We start from the raw sequence: 12839 nt of genomic DNA, 5'->3' as shown, positions 1-12839 counted from the left end.
TCACACACGACTAACAGAAGTATAAACTTCAGTTTTTCAAGAGCAATGCCCTTTGAACCAGTCATTTCATTTCTAAAATCTGCAAGATACAATTAAGCATGTCTCTCAAAATGCCAGTTTTCACTGTACTATTGCTTATACTAATGATATAATTAAAACTGCTAACTGGGAAATGAGTACACTATGGTACATTTCCCTCAAGCCCAGTAGTGTTACCTCAACAAATTTCTCCCATGTCAGGCTTAGCTTTCCTTTCAATAATCTATTTTTAACAGTGGTTAAAAAAAAAATGTCAGACATCTCAGGTGGTGGAATCTTGGGGGTTTATTCAACACTGATAAAACAAATGTCACAACTTTATAAAGATATAGACCTGGAAACTCCAGAAGCAGTTTGTGTTACTGCACCTAAGGCAAAATGAGTATTGTAATGCTAATAACAATTTAAACCTTACACTATGTGCCACAAAGACATCATAAAAGACAGTATATCTTAGAACCACTAAGTCTATGCAACAAGAATAGCTACGAAGAGCAGATTTTTTCTTAAAGTTACAAAACACATGATCTCATTTTTAAAACATTAATATGGATTCATTTGCAAGAGAAATTAATGGAATGGTAACTCAAGTCTTAGGGTAGAGCAAGTTTACACTTTTTTCTTTCTATAAAGCACATTTATCATTGGAAGATTCTATCATCATTTCTATCAATTATAATTCTGGACATTAAGAAGTAACAAATTTGAAGGAGCCACTGAACTGGAAATCTGCTCTTAAAAAGCATTTGGTTGGGTCTTTAAAATGTTTTGATAAATAAAATTTGACCACATCCAGCATTTTAAATAGTGAACACAGAAGACTGCCCCCTTTTCTTTTCTTTATTCAGGGGATCTATCATGACTTGGTACCATTTCGTATTAGAATTTCTTCTGTGAAGCAAAAACAGTCCCAAAATGAAGGATCCTCAGGTGTCATGGGAATAGCAGATGCTATCAAATCATTGAAGTTAAGAATGGTGAACTGCCTCTGAGATGGTTTAGAATCATCTTGATATGAAACCTAAGAGAAAAAAATAAATAAAAATAGACTGTCTTGCTTTTATTACACTCCATATTAATCATATAACTATATAACCTTTATAACTATAAAATAATTCCAATTCATTAGTATTAAATTAAGGCTTAGTAAAATTTCTACAGTATTGTATTTTAACTCCTTATACTACTGTTATCAATTTAAAAAGTGAAATATAAACATGTTTTTCAAGGTACATATAGACACCATCTGTAGTATTTACTTAAAACACAGACTTAATGAAATCCCATATGTAGAGGGGTCAATTCAATATACATACATATAAGGAACCTCAAGATCTATTAATTTCAGCAAGCACAGGTGGGCCACAGGCAAAATTTTTGAAACACTTCTGAAGTGTGAGCCTACTATGATAAATATGCTCCAACTACATATGGGTGAAACTCACTCAAGAAATTATTACTGATTACCAACAAGGCACGCAAGTTCCATGTGACAAGCCAGTCAAAACTCAGAGACACTAAAAATATGGTATAGAATTACCTTCTGGCTGTATGTAGATGGTATATATGAAATAAAAAAAAAAAATGCAGTCCATGTTTAAATTGGATCTCAACAAAACCTGAAATCCAAAACACTTTCAGATGAGGGCTAATCAACTCACATTAAACAATATTTGAACTTTATACACTACTTAAATAAAATTCAGTACTTATTTATATGGTTTCTAGGCTGTGCTATAGTATTGTCATCTCAATTTTACAATGGGAAATTGAGGCTCAGAAAGACCATTTGCACAAGTGACCATAGAAGTTAACAGGCAAACTTGAACTTAGAACCTAGTTTTCCCACTAGATACTGCTAGCTTCCCACTAGGTACTGCTGCAGTAGACTTTATTATTCAAAGAAGCAGAAGTACTGAAAGCACAAACATTTAACCAATGGTGTGTAACAGTGGCATGTCAATTATGGTAGTAACCAACCATTTTCTTATTAGACATGGGGCCTGCTCCACAGAAGGAATTTCACACCTAGTATTGTAAAACTGGGTCAAAATTTCATGACTGGGGATAGCACAGGCCCTAGGGGAGGAACCTACAGTTGTTATTATGTTTAACTGTCATGTAACAAAATTGCCTTCTTTGCTTTAATACCCATAGATTTGTGTTGATCTTCCTTTTGGTCAGGGGAGTTCTTTCTGTAATGGGTGACAGTTAACCAATAGACTCATAACTGGTCATGTGCCAAACATAAATAACAGTTGAGTGTTCAGCTGTGAATGGAAACATCTATAATCACCTCCCTTCATCCAAAGCTCAGGGAATATAAAGGAAGAGTGGGTAGAAAAAAAAATGTCTAAGCTGGGACATGCAGACTTTCTGGACATGGCATGGTATTGCAGACATCAACTCATAAAACCTACACAAAATCAAGCACATCAAATTCCTATATGAGTAAGAGAAGGGCCTCTGATACCTCAGCCTTACTGGAAAGGTAGTCAATCTACTTTGGGGATATGGCTGCCAGTACCCATGTACATGAGCAGCACTAATTAGACTTGAGGTTATAAATATCAATAACAAGACAAACCCTACCTACCCTAAAGCCCTTGAAGCTGGGAAAGAGGCAAAGTAGAGACCACAGGGAGAATTAGAGGTAATAAATCAGTATGATCAAAATGCATTTTCAGAGTATATTATTAAAATTAAGAACTATAAAGATGTACCCAAAACAGGTACTCAAAGGGAGCATGAAGCTGAGACTTGAGAGGAATAGGAATAACCCAAGTCATACCATCTCCAAGTATCAATTCTAACATGCTAATCTTCTTAGGAAGACAGTCTAAGACAAAACTCAGTATTTATAAAAGAAATGTTCAATGTCCTATGTTATTCTTCTAGAAGTAATAATGAAGGGGTGTAGTGCACATAAATATACATATTTTGTTTCCTAAAAACAAAGACATAAATTTTGATACTAGTATTCCATGAAGAAACTACTCACAGAGAACTATAGCTATATGTAGACTGAGTCTCTTAGTGCTTTCCCTCACTAGGTAACATTAGAAACACAAAAGATTATGACTGAAAGAACAGAAGTGAGACCAACCTAAATTCCAATATGATACAAACTCTCACTGGCAACATAAACTCTGGCAACAATTTATCACACTAGAAATAAGTTTAATTTGCAAGGTGGTTCCAGTATTCACCAGTGTTCAACCTTGTGCCCATTATATTCAAGACAGCCCCAATTCATCAGCAAATAAATTTCTGTTATAACAAAGAGAGTAATGATAGTTAACTTCTATTGAAAATTTGACAGTACTATCAAAATCTTCCTTGCAACATTTAAGGGTATTTAAATATAAAAAAGATAACAGGCTTTTGTAAATTTGTGTGTGTGGTGTGTGTGTGTGTGTGTGTGTGTGTGTGTGTGTGTGAAATACCAGATAATTATAAGATTTGATAATATAAAACCTTATAAACAAACTATAAACTCACACAACATATAAAAACCTATCAAGATGTCTGATTCCCTAACCTAATGCAAGGTAAATTAGAATTTTCATCAATAACAGCAAAAACATCATTGATTCATTCTTATTTTTTAGAAAGATTTGTAAAAAAAAATCCTAAAATCTTACACTTTGATGTCTAGATCCATCAGGTTTCCTAACAGCCACTGCAACAAAATGGTGCTCATCAATTTTGCTTTCCTAAAAAAAATAAAAGACAAATGAATGCAGATTATAAAATATAAATCCAGACTTTACATTTCTAAATCTCATTTACTGTCTATACACCTCTCCACAGACAGACAGACAGACAGACAGACAGACACACACACACACACACACACACACACACACACATCCTCTTGGAGCCATGTAATATATAAGCAGGATTAACTATTAACTATTTTATTCACTAACAAAGCACATGCCTTGTTAAACTCTTATCAGGACAGTATGCTGACTAGTTTTGTCAACTTGACACAAGCTAGAGTCATCAGAACAGAGAGCACCTCAATTGAGAAAATGCATCCATAAGATTGAGCAAGCCTGTGGGTCATTTTCTTAACTAATGATTCATGCAAGAGGGGCCAGCCCATTCTGGGTAGTGTCTTCCCTGGACTAGAGTGGTCCTGGGTTCTTTAAGAAAGCAGGCTGATCTTTTGGAAATCAATATGGTGGTTTATCAAAAAACTGATAATCTACCTCAAGACCCAGCTATTTCTGGGTGTTATTACACTCTTGCGGCATATAACCAAAGGATGCACACTCACACCACAAACACATTTGCTAAACTATATTCATAGCTGGATTATTTGTAATAGCCAGAACCTAGAAACAACACTGATGCCCCTCAATTGAAGAATGGATAAAGAAAATGTGATATATTTACATAACAGAGTACTACTCAGTGGTAAAGAAAACAAAAAACAAATAAAAAAACAAACAAATAAAAACCAATGACATCTTGACATCTGTAGGCAAATAGATGGAACTAGAACAAACCATGCTGAGTGAGGTAACCCAGACCCAGAAAGACATACATGTTATGTACGGTATGTACTCCTAAGTGGATATTAGAAATAAAGCAAGCGATAAGCAGCCTACAGTTCACAACCCCAGAGAGGGCAGTAAACAAGGAGGACCCTAAGAGAGACAAACATGGCAGCCCCAACCCAGAAAGGGGAAAGACAAGAGCTCTTGAGTAAATTGGGAACATGGAGGGAGAGGGGAGGGTAACAGGAGAGCAGGTAGGGGAGAAGGGAAGCAGGGTAGAAAATGTGAGGGATCAGGAAGGTTGAGTTGGAGAAAGGACAGAGGGAGAGCAAGGAAAGAGATACCTTGATAGAGGGCACCATTATGGGGTTAAAGAGAAACCTGGGAATAGGGAAATTCCCAGGAATCCACAAGGATGACCCCAGCTAAGAACCTAAACAATAGTGGAAAGCACACCTTAACTGCCCTTCCCTGTAATTAGATTGATGACTACCTTCATTGTTATCATAGGACCTTATCCAATAACTGATGGAAGCAGATGCAGAGATCCACACCTAAGCACTGAGCCAAACTCCTAGAGTCCAGCCATAGAGAGAGAGGAGTGATAATATGAGAAAAGGGGTCCAGACCTTAATGGGGAACCCATAGAAGCAGCTGAGCCTTGCAAGTGGGAACTCACTGACTCTGGACTGACAGCTTGGGAACCTGCATAATACCAAACTAGGCCCTCTGAAAGTGGGTAACGGTTGGGTAGCTTGAGCAGTTTGTGGGGTCACTAACAGGGGAACCAGCATGGAGGGATACCTTGCCCAACCTAGATACAGAGGGGAGGGCCTCTGTCCATCCTCAACCGATGGATGGATGGATGGATTTGAGACTTTGTTGATTCCCCAAGGGAGGTCTCACCCTCTCTGAGGAGTAGACAGGATAGGTGGAGTGGGGAGATGGGGAGGATGTGGGGTAACCAGGAGGATGGAAGGGAGAGGGAATAGGGATTGATATGTAAAATAAGATTGTTTTCAAAATGACAAAAAAAAGCAGGCTGAGCAACAAAGTAAGTAGCAGCCCTACATGCCCTCTGCATTAGCCTCCAGGTTCCAACCTTTCTTGAGTCCCTGTCCTGACTTCTTTTAGTAGTGGACTAAGCTAAGACATGAAGTGTAAGGAAATGTAAGCAAACCTTCTCTTTCCAACTGGCTTTTGGTCATGGTGTTTCATCATAGCAACAGTAACCCAAACTAGGACAGACAATAACATTTTAAAGCACAAGTCTCAAACCCTTTTATTAATACAATGATACTCTTTTTGAAATAATTTTTTTTTTTTTTTTTTTGAGACACAATCTCACCATGTAGTTACATGGGCTACATACCAGGCTGGCCTCCAATTCACACAGATCCCAAATGATAAGATTAAAGGCAAGCAATACTATGCCCTGCTAGGACTGAAGAGTTTTAATGATTATATTTAATTAAGTTATGCACTTCGAATCTATTCAAATTATAACACATATACTAGTTACTGTTGACACTCTTGTAAAGTTCAGGAACATCCTAGATTACATATACATATATATATATGCATTCAAAGTCTTAGCTATAATAATTACAATAAATTTTTACCTCAAAAGCCCATTCTTTTTCTTCTTCCCCATCCAAAAGCAAACGTGTTTCCTTATAAACCTGGCCTATATCCAAGTTTAAAGGAGATATATCAAATTCAAGTCGCTGCATGTCAAATCCCAATCCAACACCAATGGCTTTTATAAAGCTTTCTTTCAGTGCCTACAAGAGAAAGGGATATTTTTCTCTTTTCATAACATTTATAGCTATAATACCAAATATAATTTGGATTTCTAACTATTTGTATAACTTTTCCCCCCTTTACTTTGTTCATTACAATAGCACTGGAAACAAATATGCTAGTAATATTGAGGTAAATCATTTAAGATTTCTCAAATGTAAACAGTAATGACCAAACAGTGCCAGTCTCAACAGGTTGCTATGAAAATTAACTAAATTATAAAGACACTAAAATGACATCTTCTGTTAAATGAGGCTCATGTGTATGAGTTTAATATAGAACACATTACCATAAATAATAAACAAAATGTTAGTTTGAAAAATAAGTCACCTTCTAATGATACAGTATAGGCTAAAAGTTCTCAAAAAATGACATAATCATATATGTACATATACATGTGTGTATATATATATATACATATATATATATATATAAAATTTTTAAAAGTTCTCAAGGAATTTGCCCATTTATATCAAGCATTGTATGACATTATCAGGAAACCAAGTCCTTCACTCTTATTTCTAGCAAAGACAATGAAATTACTACTGTAAAAACTACAAAGAAATTATACCCAATGACGGTAAAACATATCCAGCTGAGTCCATTCATTATTAAAACTTCTGATTGTTTCCCACTCCTTGTTGGTAAACTTTCTTTTCATAATATGAAAGAATTCTGGAATTGAACCACGACCTATAAAAATCAGAGAATACAGAATTAAAAAGTTACTCTCTTCAAAAGGAAAATAAAATTTTAAAGCTGTTGCATCACTGAAGTTATTGAAGACCACACAAAAACAAAAGTCAATTTATATAGAAAACATCCTAAATGAGGGCTGCAATGTAGTTTGGTGGTAGAGAGCTTGCCTAGCATGTGCAAGGCCCTGAACTGAATTTCTATTACTGTAAACAAACAAAAACAATAAAAGATGTACTCTTCTATAAAATATCAGCATATCCACAATTTGGATAACTCACCATGACAAGCATGGGTTAATGTAGAAGTAGCTTATCAGGAATTTGTGAATTTGTAAATTAAATAATTGGGCAGAAAACCATTTGTTTTCAAAAGATGTCCCAAAAAAATTTAATAATACCTGGCAGTCAAATTTGTTATAAAGATTAAACAACTAAAAGAAAATATCTTATACATGACAAAATACTCCTCAGAAAAACCAAAACAAAATTCCCATGCTATATTTGGTTTTAAATTTTCACCCTACTATATTACTGAGGAGAAAAAGTAACTATTTTATAAAAGTTTGTAACTAGAAGATAAACAACACACACTGTTTATTTAAAGTTAATACTGAGAAAACAAAAATCAATATATACATGTATACTCTCAAATGTTAGAAGCAGAATGCCTGGAACAAATTAAAATACAGTCTTCCTTTATATGTTTTAGAATTTCTGCAGTAACAATTTACTGCTTCCATAGTGAGTCAGGGAAGGAAACATTACAAATCAAGTTCCTGTGCAAAGATGTTTATGATTCCCCTAAGCTCCCACTTCAAAAGTCAAGTCTTCAAAGCAGGTTCTTGGTACTTGAGATTGCAACAATTCTCATTCACTTTCAAGCTCTGAAATATTATAACGGGATCTTGGAAGTCCTATAAGGAGAATATTACCATCTGGGGACTTGGATGGATCTTTTTAGTGATCTAAAGCTCATTTCACTTCACTGAGAATTACTGGAGCATTTCAACAAAAGCTGGTTCATTCACTGCTTCTAGAATCTACTTTAGCTTGATAAATAACATCATAGAGAAATTCTTTTCAAAATTTAAGGAGCTGAGGAGATGGCTCAATGGGAAACTTGCTGAGCAAGCATGGGACCTGAGCTTGGATCCTTGGCCCCTGTAGAAATAGGCAAGTATAGCAGCCACCTGTATCTGTAAGCCCAGTGCTGGTGGAGAGGGGAACTTATCAGGTTGGGGGGTTTTGGGGTGGGTAAGAAGTTGGATCCCAGAAGCTCACTGTATTCAAGTTTAGTGAGAGACGACATCAAAAATGAAAAACGACAGAACATACCTAATGATAACCTTTGGCCTCCAAATACACACCCACATCCACAAAATTAAAAAAATAAACTGTTGTTTTTTACAGACTCTCGCTTAAGCAGCATATATAAAATAAACAGGAGGAACATCTTAACTTAGATTTAGAATATTTCATTCTTTGTATGAAACTTTAGTTTTAATGGCAGTAATACACAAAACTCATAAATAAAAGCCTTTTACACCCTACTGTGTCATTTTGTCTAAAGTTTTCCACTTATAACTTACAAGAACTTTAATTTTGTACCTAAGTACAAGAAAATCAAAGGAATAAATAAATGTATGTCTAAAAACAACATAAAAGACAGTCAAGCAGTCATGTAATTCATTACCTATGGCTGAAAAAATGTGCTGTATATTAAAGCACAGAATCAACAGTAAGCAAAGGTGGTTCCAAGCTCAACTAATGGACAGCAGCACCACCCTGTGGTTATGGGGAAAAGCACACTAGCCAAATATTCTATTTTATTCCACTTTACAAAGGAAATTAGAAAAAAAAAAAAAAAAACTATTGGAAAATCCCAGTAGAAAAACAAATGCATCCCTCAAAATATCAGCATTATTGGGCATACACACAGGCAAACTCTTAATACCACTTGTATAGCCTGATATCTACTACAATCTATTTAATCATCCTATGGAATATTAAGAACACATGTAAGAATCCAAGACTAGAAAAATACGTGAACTCTCAGTTAAGTTTAGAAACCTTGATTCTTCTTAAGAGTTTAGTTATTACAGAATGCCAGTTACTAACTTGTTCTATAATCAAAAACCACACAACTGAAAAGTTCGTTTTAAACATAATAATCCCTAACAAAATCATCCACAACTAATATATTTACCTAATATTATTCTAGGCCTATCAGAAAACATTCTAATTAGTACCGGAACCTCAAAGCCCACCTACATCATTCTAAAACAAGGTCTCCAGTACACATGTATTACAATAGCATCTCAGTTCAAATTAATTCACCATTCAGCTGTGAAGAAAGCTCAATTAACAAAGTATGTGCCATGAAAACATGGAAAACTGAGTTCAGGCACTAGAACCCAGGTGAAAATGCTAAGTGTGGTTATATAGCTTGGAATACCAGTGCTGCGGAGGAGAAAGGAGGAACCCTAAGGCTCACATTGGCTAACCAATCTCACTTAATTGGTGAGCTAGAGGTTAAAAAGACCCTGTTTCAAGGAGATGGATGGCATTTCCAAGAATCACATCTGCTACGGGTTGTCTTCTGACCTCCATACATATTACTGACACCATATGTACACATATACAAAACCTAAAAAAAATAAAATTATTCATTCTTCTCAAAGACTATGATAGTTATTTAGGGAGGGTGGAGTTAATAAAGAGTTGAGCAATGTCTAACCAACGGCAACAAAAGACCAGTATGGACAGAAAACAAGGATTAAAGAAAACAGTTAGGGAAAAAAAAAAAAAAAAAGAGAAATGCCAGAGAATAGAAAGCAGAAAAGAACAAGATAGCAGGATTATGTTCAGGAGTTTGAATTCTATTATATGTGTAATATACTGGTGTCCATATCTTAGCTCTGTCTGGAGAACCAGTTAGGAATTTATAATAATACTGAGGAAGAAAAGGTGTGGGAGGAGACAAGAAACAGGCTCTATGATGCTTTTGTAATAACTACACTTAGTTTACATTTATAATGCAGTATCTTCGCTAGAGATCAGTTACATAACAAAGCCTATTTTGGGGTGTGTGTCAGACCCAGTCTTGCAATGTAGTTCAGGATGGACTTGAACTCATGATCAGTCTGCTTCTACCTCCAGAGTACAAGGAATACAGATGAGTATCAGTACAACTAGCCAAAGTAATTTTTAAATTTCTTGAACTGATTAAAATTAGAATTGCTTCGCAAAATATTTTAAATTATTATAAAAATACATACATGAAAATGAAAACCATGCAAATAGAATTCTTACTTCTTCCCAAACTTAAATATTAATTCTTTATACTGATCATGCTTATTTTGTAAATACTGCTAACTGAACAAGTCACAAAACTATCTTCTTTATACCTGAAACTCAAACATCTTTAACAGCAAATGAAAATTAGGAAATGAGGGAAAACTTAAGCAGGAAAACAACATTCCCCAAGCATTACTAATTTACACTACCAGCAACTTGTGCTAGGATTGGGATCTCAAAGCCTAAATCTTATTTGGGAAATGAGTTATACTTAAGCCAACATAAGTAATACGGAAAAGACCCCCCCACACATTCCTACCTGACATTTCTTAAGGACACAAAATGTGGAAAGAATTCTCTTTTGATATGCTAATAGAAACCCTCTATGGCAACTATGTCTCAAGAGTTAATAATGCTTGGTACTGAGTAGTTTGCCCTTTCAATTCAACACTACACCTTCCATCTTTCAGAAAGACTGAAGAACATTCCTTGGTCAACTGCTGCACTTACTTACTCTGGTCTACTAAACTGCCAATGAAGCAACTGTTGCTTCCAATCTTCACTAACAAAGGGTGATGCATCCAATCACAATTTGAAAACTAGTGGGATGGTAATGACACCAGTCCCAACTGAATGTATCTCTTCTTTTGTGTTACTGAGCATTTAAGCTTTGAACCAATGGAACTATAAAAAGGGAAGGAAACGGCTTCAATCAAAATTTCTAGGGGTCAAAGATTTAATAAAGCATTAACAAGAGACAGATTCTTTAACTTTTGCTCAACTAACTTCCAACCATTAAAAACTTAAATTGGTAATGACTTATTCAGTATTGACCACAGTCAACATTGCACAAAACTGGTTGTAAATTCTGTGTATTTCCCGGCAGGCTATTTCTAGTCTTCCTTCTAAGTGCTAATGGCCTCTCCACTAACTTCTAGTTACAGGAAAAACTCATGTGAAGATTCTGCAGAGGTACAAACCCAAGTGGACTATTCTCCACTATCATCCTGACTCTTCTGCAATAGCAGTTAATTCAGAATAAGCTTTCCATAATACAAGGTCATTCTGGAGCTGTGCTTCAGTAAGGTGTGTTACCTTCAAAATTCATGTTGAAATTTAGTTGCCAATACAATATTGTAAGGCCTTCGTGAATAAATTAATTTTTAACCCAGTCTTCAAGGATTTCCCTGAACCCATAATAATGAGCCTAAATAAACTCTTCTTTGTAAACCAACATCGGTATTCTGAAACAACAAGAAAAAAGAAAAAGTACCAAGGGAAATTTATGTACATACCTATAGAGAAAATGGAGCTGAAGGAGGTTAAAATGGCACAGTTCCTGTATCTTTTACTATGGGTTAATGTTAAAGGAAATACATTTTTTTTTAGTTAGATGCTTTGTCAGATAAAGAATGGCAAGTGTCTGTGTTTATAAGTCTCATTTACAACTGCCTAATAGTTAAGACTTGAGACAAAACACACTTAAATACTGTGTCATAATAATAAACCTTACCTGGAAAACTAGTCTTCATTATATCAATGCCAACTTGTAGCTCAGGTTCTGCAGCAAGAACTGCATAGTCCCCTTGATGAGAGATGTTAAAGTTGAAATTGGGATAAGGATTCAACGAGTCTTTTGCAAGAATTGGCTTTCCCTTTGAAGTTCTTTGCAGACGAATATGATTCCAAGGGATATTCAATTTCTCTGCAACCAATTTCCTTATCATCAGACGACCAGCCTGTTAAGACACGTTAAATATACGGTACATACAGTTCTCCACCATCTGCATAAACGCACTGCTTACAAAGTATATTTTGTAACTTCTAAGCTTTTGACTTTTAAAGCATACTCATTACTAAACCCGATTACTACGTCGGCCCTGCCTCCAGTTTTATGTGAAAGGGCCTCCAGAGGCAACCTCACGGGGGAGGCGTTGGTTGTGAGAGCCCCAAGTCTCAGAGGAAAGAAAGAAGGGCGGAAGCAGGTCGCCAGAACACCTGCCGGCCACCCGAGAGCGCGCGTGGGGCTCCACCGCCCGGCCCTCCTCCCCAAACCCGCAGGCCGCGAGTACCAGGGCCGCCTTGGCGTCGCGGGCAAACACGAACTGGCCGATGCGTTCCTTCTCCTCGGGCTGGATCGACCGCACCGCCAGCAGCCATTCGGCTCGACTGGGCTGCCAGGTGCCGCAAGAGAAGGCCCAGCGAACGCCCTCCATGGATGGCACCATGCACAGCCTCTTGGCGGGGAACACCATGCGCCCTGCAGGGTCGGCCGCTCTTCAGGACCGATGGCGCGGACGCTGCCCTGGCCACGCCCCCCTGGGCCGGAGTCTGCGCAAAGTCGCCGGGCTCCACCCCCTTTCAGGCGTCGGCACCAAGGTGTCGGGCGCCTGGTTGTGACGTCTCCCAGGCGCCACGCCCCCCTCCGGTTACGCTTGCGTGGGGGCGTGGCCTCGGTGCTGCCCCGCCCCCGGCCCCTCCGGGAGAGGGCGGG

At 37.0% G+C, this 12839-nt stretch overlaps 1 protein-coding gene across 1 annotated transcript; it reads right to left on the bottom strand.

Moving 5' to 3' along the window:
- Nucleotides 1-301: 301 nt before the first annotated feature.
- Aasdhppt (aminoadipate-semialdehyde dehydrogenase-phosphopantetheinyl transferase) lies at nt 302-12658 on the bottom strand. Its single transcript, XM_051177807.1, has 6 exons — nt 12418-12658; nt 11859-12084; nt 6922-7043; nt 6170-6331; nt 3684-3755; nt 302-1060 (listed from the first exon to the last, which is right to left on the bottom strand). Exons 1-6 carry the CDS (start codon nt 12598-12600, stop codon nt 896-898), a joined length of 930 nt encoding a protein of 309 aa, XP_051033764.1. The 5' UTR covers nt 12601-12658; the 3' UTR covers nt 302-895.
- Nucleotides 12659-12839: the final 181 nt, after the last annotated feature.

The sequence above is a fragment of the Phodopus roborovskii genome, unplaced genomic scaffold (assembly GCF_943737965.1).
Source record: "Phodopus roborovskii unplaced genomic scaffold, PHOROB, whole genome shotgun sequence".
Classification (NCBI taxonomy): Eukaryota; Metazoa; Chordata; class Mammalia; order Rodentia; family Cricetidae; genus Phodopus; species Phodopus roborovskii.
This window is presented reverse-complemented; position numbering and strand designations above follow the sequence as displayed.